This window comes from Abramis brama (assembly GCF_963993115.1).
Source record: "Abramis brama genome assembly, chromosome: 7".
NCBI classification, from domain to species: domain Eukaryota; kingdom Metazoa; phylum Chordata; class Actinopteri; order Cypriniformes; family Leuciscidae; genus Abramis; species Abramis brama.
The window spans coordinates 23729821-23747923 of NC_139969.1; the positions used below are offsets into that span (position 1 = coordinate 23729821).

Below are 18103 nucleotides of genomic sequence, written 5' to 3' on the forward strand. Positions count from 1 at the left end.
CTGACATCTGCAGACTATACCAATTTACTTTAAATATTTACAAGAAATGTACACTACTGTTAGAAAGTTTGGGGTCAGTAAGATTTGATTTTTTTGAAAGAAATCATTTATTTTATTCAGCAAGGATGCAAAAGTAAGAGTAAAACATAATGTTATCAAGATTATCATGGTTTCCACAAAAATATTAAGCACAACTGTTTTCAATATTGATAATAATGAAAATTTTCTTCAGCAGTAAATCAGCATATTAGAATGATTTCTGAAGGATCATGTGACACTGAAGACTGGAGTAATGATGCTGAAAATTCGTTCAAAATCATCTTACCAACCCCAAAATCTTGAATGGTAGTGTATATGATGGGAATGTATATATAAATATTTATTAGTTTGATGAATGAATGAACCATTATTATAAACACATACACTATAAAATTACAAATACATTTATACTATGTAGAAATGCTTAAAAAAAAGAAAAAGATTTGTTCGTTTGTATGTCATCTGCTGGCTCTGAAACCTTTTCAACAATCAACAGTGCTTTCAAAGTTCCAACCTCCAATAATAGTGTATATATGCATCTAATCTGGGCCTACTGGATATCTTATTATATAATTTCTGGATTTGTGAGAAGGTCATGTCAGAAATAAGTATTGATTTATTAAGTATTCAAGTTATTAAATCAAAACACTTAAATTTGAACTATGGGTATGTATCTATTTGTTATAAACTATATCCCCCGGTTTCACAGACAAGACTTAAAACTAGTCCCAGACTAAAATGCATGTAGGAGCTGTTTTAATAGCAAATTGCACCTCATATCTTAAAAATGTAAGTACCATTGATTTGGCTCAAGAAGCACACCAGTTGTTGTTGTTTTCTAGGGCACATTTATAAAAGCTACTTAAGTGTCCTAATGGAACTAAGGCCTAATCCTGGCTTAATCTAAACCCTGTCTGTGAAACCAGACCTATATCTTTTAAAATGTATATTTTATTGCCTTTCAGTCTTCTAACTGACAAAGAAACTTTATCCACTGTGAACAAGTTCTAATATTTCGTGTCCTTAAATTAGTGTTTTGTTGGCAGTTAGATTAGGCTGACATTTCTGTAACATTGAATGTGAAATGAAATTACTATTAAATTAGAATTAGATACTAGTTTAGATGTTTTGGCCTGGTTTCACAGAGAGAGTTTAGATTAAGCCATAGGCCTTAGTTCAATTAGGACATTTAAGTAGCTTTTTTAAATGTGCCTTAGAAAAACAAAAACATTACTGGTGTGCATCTTGAGACAAAGCAAGCATAAGATATGTCAATGCAAGTTGCTTTCAGTTAAAACGTTTTAGTCTGGGACTGGGTTTAAGCCTAGTCTGTGAAATCGGAATCTCATCCACACTTGTCCAACAAGAGAATACAACCAAAATGTCTGCTGACATCTAGTGGTGAAAATACAAATGACACAGGACAAATGTTACTGCTCCAAATGTCTGTATATTGGAGGCACACCCTATATGTGGAAGGTTTGACAAACAATTATACTAATTAACTCTAACACTGTAATAAAATCTAGTTCACTAACATTTTGGCATTCATCAGTGCACAGTAGAACTCTTAGATTTACCTAAACACCTCCCCAAAATGCCCTGAAACAACACTTGAAGTGATTCAAGTTGTTTATCATGAACAGCAATATCACTTAAACCATTCACACATTTACTTATGAAAGGTAAAAAGTCAAACAAAAACATTAATATGAAAAACAGGTTTATTTGTGTGTGCACTAATGAAACATTTAATGAACAGATTCCACGTTCTCATACTGGGGTAGATCTTGGAGATTTCCACCATAACAGCATGCTAAGAGAGTTACACAGGGTCTTCAGGCCTCACATCCCAGGGACTGGTTTACTGTCAGGCCTTCACTAACGTGCAAATCTACAAAAGCATGAGCTACGTGGAGTCAGACAAGCTTTACCAAACCAGCACATTCAACACGCTTCACTTCTTTCACTCAGACACAAGATGTATAAAAGGCCTCGGCACGTCAATCAATTCAAAAACAAAATGTAGCAGAAACATTAACTCAAAATAAGTACAGTATGTCCTGATAAATTAAACCCAAACCAGACGCTACGGCTTTTACTTAAAAAAACAAAACCAATTCAAAAAGTATGTTTTTTAACGTCCATCATTGAGCACAAAAATGAATAGTGGTCCTTTGATTCAGTTTGAGATTTAAAAAAAAAAAAAAAAAAAAAAAAAATCTGCATTTAAATATGAAATGGGGACTCTAAATTCGATCTAACTTCTCACTAAGAAATTCTTCAACGCTGTCTGTGTTCCACTTGAGGATGCTGAGCTCTTCAGCAATGTTCCCGTTATCGTCCAGCAGCTTTAGTACAGGGTCCGAGCCTCTCACATACTGGAAGAAATGCAAAAAAAGCCATCTAGAATTAACCAGTGTTTAAGCCAAGTATAATATTAATATTATTTTCTGACAAATGACAAAAGTTTAGGGCCTGTAAGATTTTTTTTTTTTTATGTTTCTGAAAGAAGTCTCATGTTCACCAAGGCTGCATTTACTTGTTAAAAAAAAATACAGTAAACTAATATTGTGAAATATTAAGTTTAATTCTAGTCTACTTCTTTAATTCTTTAATTTGTTAATTCTTTTTTTTTTATCAACACTTGAATGTGGGTAAGTTTCATTACAAAAAAGCAACATTGAGCAAAAAGCTGAGAAAATCAATCATTTGACTACATCCAGATCGATGATCAAAACATAGATGGAGTAGATCATTCAGTAACATTAGGAAGTTTTGATTTAATGATGCTGTTTAATGTTGATGATTGCATTATTTACATGTGATTATATTGCTTTTTTCTGCTGCTTCTTCACACTTGTTTTGATCCGGAGAATCAGTACTCTGTCAGAAGATGTGTCACAGCGCCCCCTACCATATAACAGTGCCCTTTCTCCCAAATGACGAAAATTTCCATCAATGGCAAAGAATTAAAATGTAATTTAGGCCTATTCCTTTGATGCAAAGCTGAATTCTCAGCATCTTTTCTTCAGTCTTCAGTGTCACATGATCCTTCAGTAATCATTCTTATAGGCTGATTTGCTGCTCAAGAAACATTTATCATCAATGTTGAAAACAGTTGTGCTGCTTAATATCTTTGTGGAAACCGTGACACATTTTTTTTTCAGGATTCTTTGATGAATAGAGTCCAAAAAGAACAGCATTTATTTAAAATAGATTTTTTTTTTATCTTTTAGTTTAGTTTTGATCAATGTGATGCATATTTGCGGGGTGGGTGGGGGGGGGGGGGGGGCATCCACTTCTTTAATACAACTTACTGACCCCAAACTTTTTGAACGTATAACTTTTTTTAATATATATAATGTCCATGGCCATGTTTAATAACTTAAATATTTTGCAAAAAATAATTACCTTGATTTGAAGCCCCCTGAACATCTTTGGCTTGTCACTCCTGACAAAAGCTGAAGGAAAATATGGTCACAAAAATTAATGCTTTGTAACAAGTGTGCAAAAACAAATACTCTGCTATTAAGTTTGAAGTAGCAGTTACTCATATTTGAGGGCAAATCCTCAATCTACCTTGGACTTGAGGGAACCTCCCCAATTTTCATCCACAGACCTCAAGGATGGCTCCTGGGTAGAGCTGTCAAAGAAATCAATGACAAATGCACATTAATATGGGTGAATATATAATGACTTAAAGTCAAGTGATATGAGAGCAAACCATGGCCTTTAGCTCGTTGCATCTAAATGTTTGTGCTGTAACAAAAAGTTTCACCCATTTTTCATTGGGTGGGGGGGGGGGGGTAAACATCAGGAAAGCTTCATTAAAGCTCCAGCACTCTGTGTTCATGGCTGGAAATGGCCTTTCCATTTGGCACAGAAGCAGAACTCACCTTCCTAGACTCCAGCTGAGCCTCCTCTTGGCAGCACTGGCTGCATGGAAGGTCTAACTGGTTCAGGCTGAACTGACCCAGGAGGTCACAGGAGCTACACAGGAGATTGCTGGAGAAGCCCAACTCCCTGCACGCCTCGGAGGACAGCTCCGCTCCATAAGACGACAGCTGAGCCGAGAGGAATGACACCACAACTTAGACACTTTACACTCAAAACAAGCAGTAGATGTAATTCTCTAAGCACTAACAGCAGTTGACCTTTATGTCAACATCTTAAACCTGTTTGAAATTCTCAGCTGTTCACTTTGATTTTAATGACCGTCAAATGCAATTTGCAAAGAAAAAGGCAAATGGAGGGTAAAGCACAGGTGCATGAATTTGCAACCTTTGGCTACAGCTATGATAACAAGAGTGTACTGTTTATAGTTGGTGAGTGACACATCTCGCCTCTACATTTGGTGAACTTGCTTCCTAGTTATGAACAATAAATAAAAATGTATTTCTTTGTTAAGTTTATATTAAGAAAAAGCACAACCAATCAAGGATTGAAATTCTTTTTATTTGATTCGCAAAGGCTTAACAATAGGTTGAACCTGGAACGTGATTGAATTGAATTTTTTATACCCCATAATATTGTCCTTTCTTAATATAATCAACAAGCCCTTAAGGCATTTTTCTCCACACAGGACAAAAGTGGAATAGCACTTGGTGAACTTGCTTCCTAGTTGCAAGCCCAGCTGATCTCAGGAAATCCCCAAGAGAGGGAAGAATTGTGTAAACATAAAGGAAAACATATTTTACATTACTGTAATGTTAATTTTGAAAGCTAAATGACTATGCTAATATATGCAATGTAACGTTACTCGTTCATTTTTTTTTTTTTTTTTTTGCAGGCAAGTTAAACTAGTTAACAGCTTTAAAATAGAATCATTACAGATTATGCAAAAAACATTGTCTCATTTTTTGTCAATGTCAAGTTAGTCAATGTCACGGGTAGAAATTTAATCTGCGATATTATGAAGATTTCCCTTACATTATTTACAGAATCGGCCAGTTGGGCCACGTCATTAGCTAACATTAGCGAGCCGGCTAACCATCGACTCAACGTAAGTAGCCCAGATTTTACAAAGACATGTGGATTCCTTGTCACTGTTGAATATCTACTTTCAAAGATGAAAGTGTACAGATGTGTTTCCTTAACCTACCGTTTGTAATAACGGCAGTAACCAAAGCAGGTACACTTCCCCCGCCATGAGTGTTTCTTTTCCTCTCGCTGTCGCTGGGTTCAGCAGGAACAGGAAGTGCGTCAAACACATCCGCTACACCGACAGCTTATTAATAAAAGTACCAGCATAACCAAAGAATATCAGTTTATTAATAATAATCATTATTAATAATTAAGTGTTACCTTAATTAAGGAAGAATTATTTTTATATATACCCCATAATATTGCCATTATTCATCAAGCCCTTATGGCATGAACGATGTGTTATATGCATATTTTGTTTCTCCACACAAGACTTAAGTGTATGAAATAACACTTACATTACGATTAATGAAATAGCTTTATGGGGGTTTATTTTATAGGTGAGCTTTTGCTTTTTTTATATGCAATAAATATGAAAATATCTGCATGTATACACGTTCAGGTATATGTAAATATACCAATATATTATAGGTAAATATAACGTGTTGTTGTAAAGACAGTGAATGTAGAGGAGATTATTATTATTATTATTTTTTTTTTTTTTATTGCAAGAAAAAAGGTACAAATCACAGATGACTAAACAAAACATACTTAATAACATATACAATTATAGCACATAAACAGTGTACAATACAAATGTAGAGGAGATTTTTTTATTTTATTTTATTTTTTTAATGTAGAGGAGATTCTCCAGAGCGACAGCTGACCGCCTGACGTCAAACGCACCCGGCGATTGCGCATGCGCACTAACACGTGCCTTTACTTCTCAGGATTTAACAACAACTGAACGTACACTACAGCTGCTACTCAAGTACGGTAGAGTCTGAGCTGTTCTGATTCATGCAGCAAAGTATACAATATAAGCCTAACCGTTTTTGTTGGGATAGTAAGCGTCCATTGTAGTGCAATTCGCTGTGTTTATGTTCGAGGACTGATTATGGGGATCATAAAATAACAGCACTGCTCGTTGCATCCATAGAACTGTGTCATAAAGTTCTCGGTCACGGTATGTCCTCCCTGTGCTGGATTTTTTGATGGGGCTTTTAAGGTTAAAGATGCCGCCGAAGTTTCAGCTCCTGGCTCTGTTGGCCTTCGCCATTGCGATGATCTTTTTGGAAAACCAAATTCAGAAGCTTGAGGAGTCACGGGGGAAGCTGGGTAAGAGTCTTTCCATGAAGTATTTGGAAATAATTTCTTGACTAAAAAGCAGCGTAGTCTGTCGTATTGCTCCAATTTGTTCACATGATCATTAAGCAACTTTATAAATGTGTGATTTGTGTCCTCAGTACTGTTTTGAGGGAGGTAATGGGCATTCGTGGGTATGTTTGGACTACATGGTCCATCATGTCTCAGGCAGCAGCTGCATTTTCATTCAAGCAAGATCCAATATCAGTTTTGACTCACCTAGTTGTGCAATGGATATTTTCCTACATCAGTGTGAAGCATGTATCTCTTGACTTGCACTATCGAGCTACTGCATCAGAACAGATTATAAGGACTGGGACAAAACAGGCTATTAATCAACTGAAGAAAATACAAGCAACATTTTTTTGGATTCATCTATTCAACATGTTTGGCAGGATTGTGTTTTTTCCTTGCCCGTCACTCAATATGGATCAGATATAACACTGTCCGATATAACAACATGACAGCACTATTTAATTATTATAAATATTGACAATAAATGAATGAATTGAGACTACATGGTGCTTTCAAACTGATTTCACCATCTTGTCACAAAAGCCAGAAGAACTTACATAAAATCACCATAAATGCATATTAGATCCAATAGCCCTTTAGTTTTTCTGGTGTGTCTTGTTATTAACAGGACCTACATAAAATGAGTGGAACCCTTTTCTAAAAAGACATCAATTAAACAAGAATGAATTAAATTAACCAAAATTGACAGTCAAAATGTGTTACTAAAGATTTATAAAATGTACAGCACAGCTATTTTTTTAAATTAATAATAAGAAATGTTTGTCAAATGAGTCATGATGCTGAAAATTCAGCTTTGCCATCACAGGAATAAATGACATTTTATTCAAATAGACAACAGATATTTTAAATTGTGTTCATATTCCACAATATTATTTTTTAAAGAAATGCAGCCTTGGTGAGCATTAGAGACTTCTTTCAAAAACATTCAAACTAGGGCTGCACGATATTGAAGAAAAATGCGATATGCGATAATAACCCATTGAATAATGCGATATGCGATACGATAATGCTTAAAGTGTGTAAAATAAACTAAATTTGAAAAATTTGAATGGTAGTGTATGTGACACAGCTTGCACAGCATGGCTGTGTGTGCCACAGAAAATATAGACCTTTGCGCTTAATAAGAAGAATTTCGTTTTTACCTCACAAGAGCTGAGTGAGATGGTGAAGCACTTGAAATATGGACGAGGATCTTCAGGATGAAGACTGATTTTGATTTTAGCAGATTTATTAAAAATGTTGTTATAAATGTATTTATAAATATTTGACGGTGTTTTACATAATTATCTACAATGTTTTCTCCTCATTACAACTAATCGATTGAAAAGAACAAGATCAGTTATTTAAAAAAATCTGTGAAGTACACTTGTCAATACTGGGCTTTTGTATTTTGGTTGAGTGCTTCTGTAATTCCAAACACAAGCCACATGTCTAACTAGTGAGACATGTCAAACGCACATGCCTATAGAGCGATCGGATATGGGCTATATTTCATGTCCTGTACAGGCTATTCTGAATGCTACACCAGTTTGACTGTAACACATCACTTCTGCATCATCATATCTGTTTCACAGCACCTTCACAGAGATATATCTGTGCTATACTCAAGTTATTATAGGCTAATGCTTTGTTTGTTTGAATAAGCGATGTTCTTTCCACTAAAAATTGGCAAGCTGTTGTTTAGGTTAGCTGGTTCCCACCATCCACGCTGAGTTACATCAACCAACAGGTTTTTGCTCTATGAATAGTTATATGAGAGAGCCGTTAACAGGCAGAAAGGTGAGAGGAAGGTTTTCCATCTGGTTAGACCTGGAGAAAGCTGTCAGTCTTTGCACTGCATAAATTGATGATGTTTTTGAAACTGTCATCCTGTCTTGTTTGACTGTGAACAAATGGGGTCTTTAGTACATGTATATCAAGTGTGAACTGTTTTATGTGCCTCAATTTCAGGATTGTTTTCTGACTATTTTTCATGTGTCGCATCGATTTGAAATGTTGATTTATTATCTTTCCGTTTTTCTCTAATGATGGCAGCTGACATACACTTTCACGGTTCATCAGCATCGGAAAAGTCATTTGATATCTAACCTGATAGTAGTTTGTCTCCATTTGCTAATGGAAGTTCTGGGATTCCCTTTAAACAAGCTTCAAATTGGTTTTGTTTTTAGCCCTGATGAGGCTGTGAAAGAACATAAGCCCATGTCTTATAGCTTGGCACCAACACATTGACTATTGTACATTTTTAGATCCAAAATAGCCATGTGTTTATGAAGCTTAAAGACTTTGAAAGCACCGTTAGTTGTTGAAAAGGTTTCAGAGCCAGTGGATGACATAAACTAAACAAATACTTATTGTAGTCTTTAAAAATGTATGTAAAATTTAAAAGTGTATGTGTTTATGATAATGTTTCATTTATTTATCAAACTAATAAATATTATATATAAAGTAACCACTGCCGTTCAAAAGTTTGGGGTTGGTAAGATGTTTTTTTTAAATAAGTCTCTTATGCTGATCAAGTCTCTGTATTTGATCAAAAAAACAGTAATAATGTGACTAGTAATGTGTTTTCTATTTGAATATATGTTAAAATGCTATTCATTTCTATGATGGATAAGCTGAATTTTCAGCATCATTACATTACATTGCTCAGGAAACATTTATTTTTATTATAATGTTGAAAACAGTTGTGCTGCTTAATATTTTTGTGGAAACCGTGATACATTTTTTTGTATTCTTATACATGTGTTTAGTGTCACTTTTGATCAATTGAATGCATCCTTCCTGAATAAAAGGATTCATTTCTTTCAAAATGAAAAAATCTTTCCTAAACCTAAAATATGTGTGAGTTTTGTCAGGGTTACAAGTTGTTTCATACATTTTTCTAATACCTCTAGATGTAAATTTGTAAAAATTTTGAGTCAACTGAAAGACAAATCAATACCGTTTAGTCTACATGTGATGATGATAATTTCAACCTAATGGTCAAACAAACTGAAAAATGCGTGGTACACTTTATACTAATCTTACTTATGCATAGGAAATCTCACTAAGTATAACCAGATGGTGCATAACCCGGGGCAGATTATAAACTTAATACTTTACTAACTATTTATTAAAACTTCAAAGCCCCCTTGAATACCAGAGGCATACATCTGCCTGCATTTCTTAGTCGATTTTTATGGCCTCTTTGTACACAGGACATGTCTGTTTTTCTTTTGTACTTAAGAGTGCTTTCACACTAGCACTTTTAGTGCGCATGCACCCGGGTTCGATTGACGTCAGAGTTCGGTACATTTGCATGATGTGATTGTGAATGCTGCTGTACTATTCCGGATGAACCGTACCCCGAACCCGCATAAATATGTACAATATGTGGGCAATATTAGCCGTTAGAGTGTGCATCGATCTGCACTTCAGATTCTGACTGGAAATAGTAGACCATCCGGGTATCTTTGGATCACTCATTTATTTCAGCATACTACAATTTGGGACGTACTAATTCTATTTTCGAATACTATTTAGGATGGATAGTATGCGAATTGGGACGCGCTGCATTTCTCTCACTCAGCCTTTACTCTATCAAGGCTGTAAATGTTGTTGTGGCATGATAATGTCACTTTCTTCAAGCTTGAACATAAAAATGACCCCACAGTGACCTCCATGTTGTAGAGACTCTCAGAGGGAAATCTGACTGGATTTATTTTGTTCTATCTAAGGAAAGACTGTAACCTGATTTGAAGTAGCCTATTGAAAAGACATCAGTCAGAGTTTAACTCGTCAGGTTTGGCAGCTGACTGCCATAAATCCTCCTCCCCTCCTGAACAGCTTGACACTTGTAGATATTAAATTTCATTCGCTCATCTTATTATTTTTGACCTTTACTGGAACAAGACACTCAGATTTTGCACTGTCATTTCACATCATGAATTGTATTAGATCTTTGATTTTAAAAAAGTTTTAAATATCGTTGCTTACACATGTAATATGTTTTTATATGATTTTTTTAAGCTTTTGACAAAAGTTTACATTTTAATGAATAATAATCCCCCCCCCCCCCCCCCAAATATCATGAATCATTATGTCCCCAATAAAATACCAAATATAAATCATTTAGAATTTATAAACATAATCATCTTAGTAGAGATGTATTCAAGACATTGTATGTATGAATTGCATTATTTTTTCATGTGTTTTTGAGTATTGGGTTTGTTACATATTTATTACTTTTCTTAGGGATAGTGTAAATGTGAATTGCTCGAAAAACACTACAGCAACTGCAAAAATTCATTTTAAGTAATGTTTTCAGGGTACAAGAAAAAACAGTAAGATTTAATAAGTTACTTGTGAGGATGTGCTTATTAGAGAAGGCGGTGTGTGAAGGCTAATAGAAGTGAATGTCTACAGTCATAGCATCAGTTACACACAATCAGCCTGAGGGCCCTCTTGTCTGTTTTTAAATGAGCGCTTTCATTCGGCATAAAGCAGCAGTTTTGTGTCCATCATGTAGGAAATAGGAAATGGTTCAGGGTGTTTTTCTCATTAACGTGCAATTAAATTATTACATTAGGCTGGGTATTGCACCCGTAATGAGATGGTGAAACAGTCACGTCTACCCATAAGTGCTTGAACCCTGACGACTCTTTTACCTCAGAGTCAAACATTTTCCATTACAGCTCAGCACACACAAAAACAAGTTAAAAAAAAAGTAGGTCAGAGGCAAATTTCTTATTCTCTAGGTTTAGTCTTTGTTTTTTTCTCACAATTTTAAAATAACAAAATGCTTTTTGCACGAGTGACAAGATATTCTCTGTTGTCGTGGGAGAGTCTGACATCATAATATGGCATAGCAACAGTTGTTGTCATGGGCGATGCCAGTTGTCCACATGTGATGGTTAGAGACTCGAGAGCAGTCGGAGCTGAGCGGGAATGTGCCGTGGTTGGCTTGACATCATCACCTCAGGGTAACAGCTGCCCGTTCCCCAGCTCACATTCACACACTTCTGTCACCGCGTCGTGTATACTGTCAAAAGTTCTATCTCAAGGTCTCACGAGGATTACAAGGCCATAGGACCTTTCTGTTTCAACCTCTACATTTTGTTCATGAATTCACTGTACTTTGCATTACTCTAATACACCAAGGCTGCATTTATTTGATCAAAAATACAGTAAAAACCGTAATATTGTGAAATATTATTATAATTTAAAATAAATGTTGTCTATTTGAATTTATTTAGAAATGTACTTTATTCCTGTGATGCAAAGCTGAATTTTCAGCTTCATTACTCCAGTCTTCAGTGTCACATGATCCTTCAGAAATCATTCAATGCTGATTTGCTGTTCAAGAAACATTTCTGATTATTATTATCAATGTTGAAAACAGTTGTTGCTGCTTAACATTTTTAAGTGTTACTGTGTATAATATATAAAAATATAAAAAAAATATTAAAAATAATACAGTATGTAAATAGACCGTTCTGGAAAATTAATTGTTCTTTTACCTTTGTCAAAAAAATGAAATGTAAGAATACATAAGAATATTATCAAATGTGAATCCCTTACTAGTTGATTATATAAAGTATTATTATAATATAATTTTATAATTATTATGCATTGTGCAGAAATATAATGAAAGACATATTTTCCTTTAGGATATAATTATTTATCTAGTATTCTTTACAGTTCTGTTCCCTCAACATACAGTACTTGGAGTATTCCTGTATGAATCTGGTATATGGCAGGTTTATTTGCAGTATTTTGTTTAAATGAATTATGCAAAAAAAATATATATATACAGTACCAGTCAAAAGTTTGGAAACGTTACTATTTTTAATGTTTTTGAAAGAAGTCTCTTATGCTCATCAAGCCTGCAGTTAAAAAAAAACAAAAAAAAAACAAAACAGTAATATTATGAAATATTATTACAATTTAAAATAATGGTTCTCTTTTTTAATATACTTTAAAATGTAATTTATTTTTGTGATGCAAAGCTGAATTTTCATCAGCAAGTACTCCAGTCTTTGGTGTCTTATGATCCTTCAGAAATCATTCTAATATGCTGATTTATGATCAATGTTGGAAACAGTTGTGCTGCTTAATATTTTTTTTATAACCTGAGATACTTTTTTCAGGATTATTTGATGAATAAAAAGTTAAAAAGAACTGTATTTATTTAGAATAGAAATCTTTTGTAACAATATACACTACCGTTCAAAAGTTTGGGAACAATAACTATTTTTTTTTAAAGAAATTAGTACTTTAATTCAACAAGGATGCGTTAAATTGATAAAAGGTGATGGTAACGATTTATATTGTTAGAAATGTTTTTATTTTGAATAAATGCTGTTTTTATGAATAAATGCTGTTAACGTTTTACTCATCAATGAATCCTGAAAAAAGTATTCCAAAAAAATATATTAAACAGCACCACTGTTTCCATCATTGATAATAACTGAGTATCAAATCAGCATATTAGAATGATTTCTGAAGGATCATAAGACACCAAAGACTGGAGTACTTGCTGATGAAAATTCAGCTTTGCATCACAAAAATAAATTACATTTTAAAATATATTAAAAAAGAGAACCATTATTTTAAATTGTAATAATATTTCATAATATTACTGTTTTTTTTTTTTTTTTAACTGCAGGCTTGATGAGCATAAGAGACTTCTTTCAAAAACATTAAAAATAGTAATGTTTCCAAACTTTTGACTGGTACTGTCTATATATATAGAGAGAGAGATATCTTGGAGGCTAAACACATTAGTTTAAATATCTCTCCATATACTTTGCAGAACGAGCCATTGCCAGACATGAGGTACGAGAGATTGAGCAACGGCACATTCAAGAGGGGGCGAAGGAGTCCATGGTAAAGGAGGACGATTTGGTGGTCATCTACAACCGAGTGCCCAAAACAGCCAGTACCTCCTTCACCAACATCGCCTATGACCTGTGCAACAAGAACCACTACCATGTGCTGCACATCAATACCACCAAAAACAATCCTGTCATGTCCCTTCAGGATCAGGTCAGTTTTGTATCATTTGTGCATGTTCACTGTTAGTGCCTCCCGCTTACAGCCATCCAAACAACAGATTATAATGCTGGAAGGATCCAAATGTTTACTCACATTCTCCCAAACAGCTTCTAAATTACACAAAGCATTTCCTTAATAGAGCAATACAGCAGATGTTATGGTATGGTGCCTTTATGGGATCATGAGGCTTGAGGGGACTTAAAATGGGTACATTTCTATCATGAATTTCTAAGAAGGTTGACCTTTTGAATTTTTTCTTCTTTTTTCAGAGCATGTTCTTAAGTGATTTATTTAATTTTTTTAACATTATTTATTAATGTTTCAGGTACGGTTTGTAAAGAATGTGACATTATGGAAGGAGATGAAGCCTGCGTTCTACCACGGACATGTTTCCTTCCTGGATTTCACCAAGTGTGTATTATGTGCTCTCTTCGTTCCCTGTGCAAATTCCCTCAGTCTGTTGGGGTCATTGTATTTCATTGTACATCAATGAAGGATAAAAAAAAAAAGAAAAAAAAAAGTATCCTGCTGACTCCTGGTGGCTCTGAAAAGAATTGCAGCACGCTTCTAGCATCTGATTTTGAAAGAAACAATCATATTGTTTCCTGTTTTCAAAGTCTTCCTGTATCTTTTACAAATCTTATCAAATTCACATACTTCTATGCACCTACATGCATAAAGTAAATATTTAATCATGCGACTGTACTAATACAATGCATTTACTAGGAATGATACATGAAATACAGAGCTTGACAGTTCCTTTCCCATCCCTTCATCAGATTTGGAGTGAAGAAAAAGCCTGTTTACATAAATGTTATCCGGGACCCCATTGAGCGTCTGGTGTCTTACTACTATTTCTTGCGTTTTGGTGATGACTACAGACCCGGCCTACGACGCAGAAAGCAAGGAGACAAAAAGGTGAGTCTGGTGTTTTTGTGTTAAAGTTGTTTTGTCTATTTTTAATTATTCTGAATTTCATGACTATAAGGTACTGAAGTTTAAGTTCACAAAACAAGTTATGGTGCTAGTAATTTTAATAATAGTAATATTATTATAAATATAATTATATGAATAATATTATCAATACATTAAATATTACTAACATTTAGATATTATTAATATTATTAATAATACATTTTATTAAAAATATTATTGAATTATAAAATTCATTTATTATAAATTATGATATTTTTTACAAAAGCTATGGTGTTAAAGAATATGATAAAAAATAAAAAATAATAATATATTATTAATAAATATAGTTAATTTTATTAATGTTATTAATAAATCATATTTTAAAATATAATTGTATATTTATTACATAAGTATTATATATTTATATATTATTATATAAGATTTATAAATACCATTTAAAATAATATAAATTTATAAAATATTTTTTGAATACAAAAAATTTAATTATATTCAGATGTGTGCTTTTAAACTTTCTTTAACGCTGGCCCTGTTTTTTACTTACCATATTAAGTGCATTACTGTAACCATGATTTTTACCACAATTGTTTTTTTGTTTAGTTTTTTTGCTGTTGGTGTAGCAATGTTCAAGTTCAGAGTTCTTGAATACAAAATAAATAAACCAACAACAAAGCGAAAGTCAAGCGACAGCCCCTCATGGACGACTGCCGCATATAAACACAATAGAACAACATAAATGTCCTAGGCCTGGTCCTCTCTCATCCTTCACTGTCGTCACTCCTCCTTTTATCCTTCTAGAGCTCCTCTGTGGGACTGGAGACTGGTGACGCTCATTAAAGGCACACTATGCAAGATTTGTACCTTAATATAACAGCTTTGAAATCATTTCGATGGTAAACGAACTCGTAGTAGGGCGAATCATCCCGATAACAAAGGCAAGACCAGCAATGCAAGTTTGAGAGGTGGCGCCCCGACAAATCTCACAAGAATCACGACTTGCTTTACAGCACAACGTCACATACCTCTACGGAAGACACTAGCACATTTCAGACATGAATCATGGCAGAGTCGACGAAGAAAACGAAGAAAGCGCGGTCGGAAGAGTGCAGAGACGGCTCTGCGTGAGTGGTATTTACGGCAGTAACGTTAAATACAAGTACTCCACAGCGACTCTAGGGGTCACTGTTTGAGAAAAACGGAAACTGCATAGTGTGCCTTTAACACTCGCTCCGTTCCCACAGCTCTCGGGCCTGCCCTGCTTGTCACGGCTGTCAGTTGAGCTTAACTTTTGGTCTTATCAAATATTGAACCCAGAAAGTCTATTTGTAAACTGTACGATCTGCATGTGTTTCAGACGTTTGATGAGTGTGTTGCTGCTGGAGGATCTGACTGTGCTCCAGAGAAACTGTGGCTTCAGATTCCCTTCTTCTGTGGTCATTACTCTGAGTGCTGGTAGGCCATTCAATGTCTTTATGCGCATTTCAGAATGTCACTTTTAGGACTCTTGTTACATCTTAATAATTTTTTTATAGGAACATTGGCAGCAAATGGGCTTTGGAGCAAGCCAAATACAACCTGGTGAATGAATATATGCTAGTTGGGGTGACAGAGGAGTTGGAAGACTTTGTTATGATGTTGGAGGCGGCGCTTCCTCGCTTTTTTAAAGGGGCCACAGAGCTCTTTCGGACAGGTATGATGCAATGTAAGTTCTTAAGTGAATATGTAAAACATTAAAACTAAAATGATCAACTTTTATTTGTCCATTTTTAAAGGGAAGAAATCGCACCTAAGAAAAACGAGTGAGAAGAAGCCACCCACTAAAGAGTCTATAGCCAGACTGCAGCAGTCAGACATCTGGAAAATGGAGAATGAGTTTTATGAGTTTGCACTAGAGCAATTCCAGTATGTTCGGGCTCACGCAGTGAGAGAAAAAGATGGAGAGCTTTACCTACTGGCACAGAACTTTTTCTACGAGAAAATCTACCCAAAGACTACCTGAGACCATAAACGCTGTATGCTGTGGTCGGAAACACTGGAGGAGGACACATTACATTGATATGTGTGTTCTACCTGACTCTTCTCCATCTTGATATGTACATTTCAAACAGCTGAATCTAGTATGTGCCACAGGGAAGAGTCTTGTTCGTCTCATTATTCAAGACAACCACCACCTTTCTGCCATTTGGGTTTTATACAGGTGCTGTCACATTTCTTTCTTTGATCCTTATTTAATACATTAATGGTTATTGTTTTGATTTGTTTTTTTACTTTTTGACCGATTGATGCTGTTTTGGGGCTTTTTACATCTTATTTTAAAGTGTAAAAAGAGTACAGATGACTACTAAACATTCTTGAAGTTCTTTATCAAGCTGAGAAAGTATAGTATTTTTTTTTCAGCATAGTAAAATGAGTACTTTTTCTTGGACTTTTAAAATACGGTTTATGGAATGTATTGGGAATACACAGATGTGATGTGGATGTATGTATTTTACGTTGTTAGCATATATCTTGCCTTTAATATGGCAGATCAGATTTGTTTTGTTTTAAAATGTATCCACAATTGCTGTTTGCCATTTTTTAAATCAGAACCTTCTGCCTGGGGTTCATCCCTGCAGTTTTTCAGCAATTTCAGAAAATATATTTTTATCTAATATGTATGTAAATACTGGTCATTACAGTTACAGTTGGACCAAACATTAAAATGTGGGAGGATAAAGAATTTGAAGATAAAAACAAACACAAAAATGACTAGATCTGCATGTGGATCATTGTACTGTTACTGGTTCTTGGTAAGCAGCAAATTTGTGAAAAGATTTTACATATTTTATGACTGAATTATCAATTTGTTTTTTGTTTTTTATGTATATTGTTCAAACATACTTAATTTCAAAGACTTGTCAAGCCTCATGGCAAAATACCATTAGTTTGCTGCTTTATGATTTAAAGATTATGTTAATTGAACTGATTGAGACTTGTGCCTTTTTTTTCCCTATGACACAGAGCTGTTATTACAGCCAGTGTAAATATGACTTGACATAGCGTGTAAAAAGGTGAGAAATTGTTTTACAAGGTGAAATGTTGGTACAGTTGCATAGATTGCCATTATCAACATCAATGTGGAAATAGGCAACCATCATATGAAATTGCTTGCATTGTTAATAGTACTACAAGAGTGGAACTGATGTCTTTTTGAAAATGGAAATTTGTCTCTCGAGTTTATTATACAATTTCAGTTTTTCTGTGTACATGATCTTTACTATCCACACGTTTGTGCATGAAATGGGTGTTGCATTGCACATTTCCCTCTAAAATCTCCAAGACAAAATATGAGTAGAACAATATGGTCTTTGTGACAAAGGATCACTTGCTACTTAAAAAAAAATTGTATTTTGAGGTTTTACAGGATCTTTTGAATGTTTTTAGATAATCAAAACCAATCTGTACTGTATGAAACACTAGAGTAGCTATAGCTATCAGTTTTACTATCTTTCTTTCACAGTGCCACCATGTGAGCCTGTATTTGCTCTTATTCTTTTTTTCCTTCTTTTTTTCATTTTAAATAAATGAGACTTCAGGAGCTTTGCTCTTTTCTGCTGACATTGCTGAGGTAGATTTAAAAACAGATTGATGTCAGCTATTATAAAAAGAGCTTGATTTGTTTATTTTTCTTCTTCTCTGTTATCGTTATAATTTTGATAAAAATGGCACAGTCTGTTTCTATTAAAAACAAAAACAAAGGAGAAGCTAAAATATATGGAGGGCCATCAGG

At 34.4% G+C, this 18103-nt stretch overlaps 2 protein-coding genes across 2 annotated transcripts; one reads left to right on the forward strand and one right to left on the reverse strand.

The window, feature by feature from the left end:
- Positions 1 to 1745: 1745 nt before the first annotated feature.
- Positions 1746 to 5272, reverse strand: selenof (selenoprotein F). Its single transcript, XM_084118962.1, has 5 exons — positions 5144 to 5272; positions 3939 to 4106; positions 3622 to 3685; positions 3454 to 3503; positions 1746 to 2420 (listed from the first exon to the last, which is right to left on the reverse strand). Exons 1-5 carry the CDS (start codon positions 5252 to 5254, stop codon positions 2289 to 2291), a joined length of 525 nt encoding a protein of 174 aa, XP_083975088.1. The 5' UTR covers positions 5255 to 5272; the 3' UTR covers positions 1746 to 2288.
- A 614-nt stretch (positions 5273 to 5886) lies between these two features.
- hs2st1a (heparan sulfate 2-O-sulfotransferase 1a) lies at positions 5887 to 17909 on the forward strand. The gene is made up of 7 exons (XM_084119646.1): positions 5887 to 6303; positions 13160 to 13392; positions 13727 to 13812; positions 14181 to 14319; positions 15689 to 15786; positions 15867 to 16024; positions 16107 to 17909. The coding sequence occupies exons 1-7, from the start codon at positions 6180 to 6182 to the stop codon at positions 16331 to 16333; spliced, it is 1065 nt and encodes a 354-aa protein (XP_083975772.1). The 5' UTR covers positions 5887 to 6179; the 3' UTR covers positions 16334 to 17909.
- The last annotated feature ends 194 nt before the right edge of the window (positions 17910 to 18103 follow it).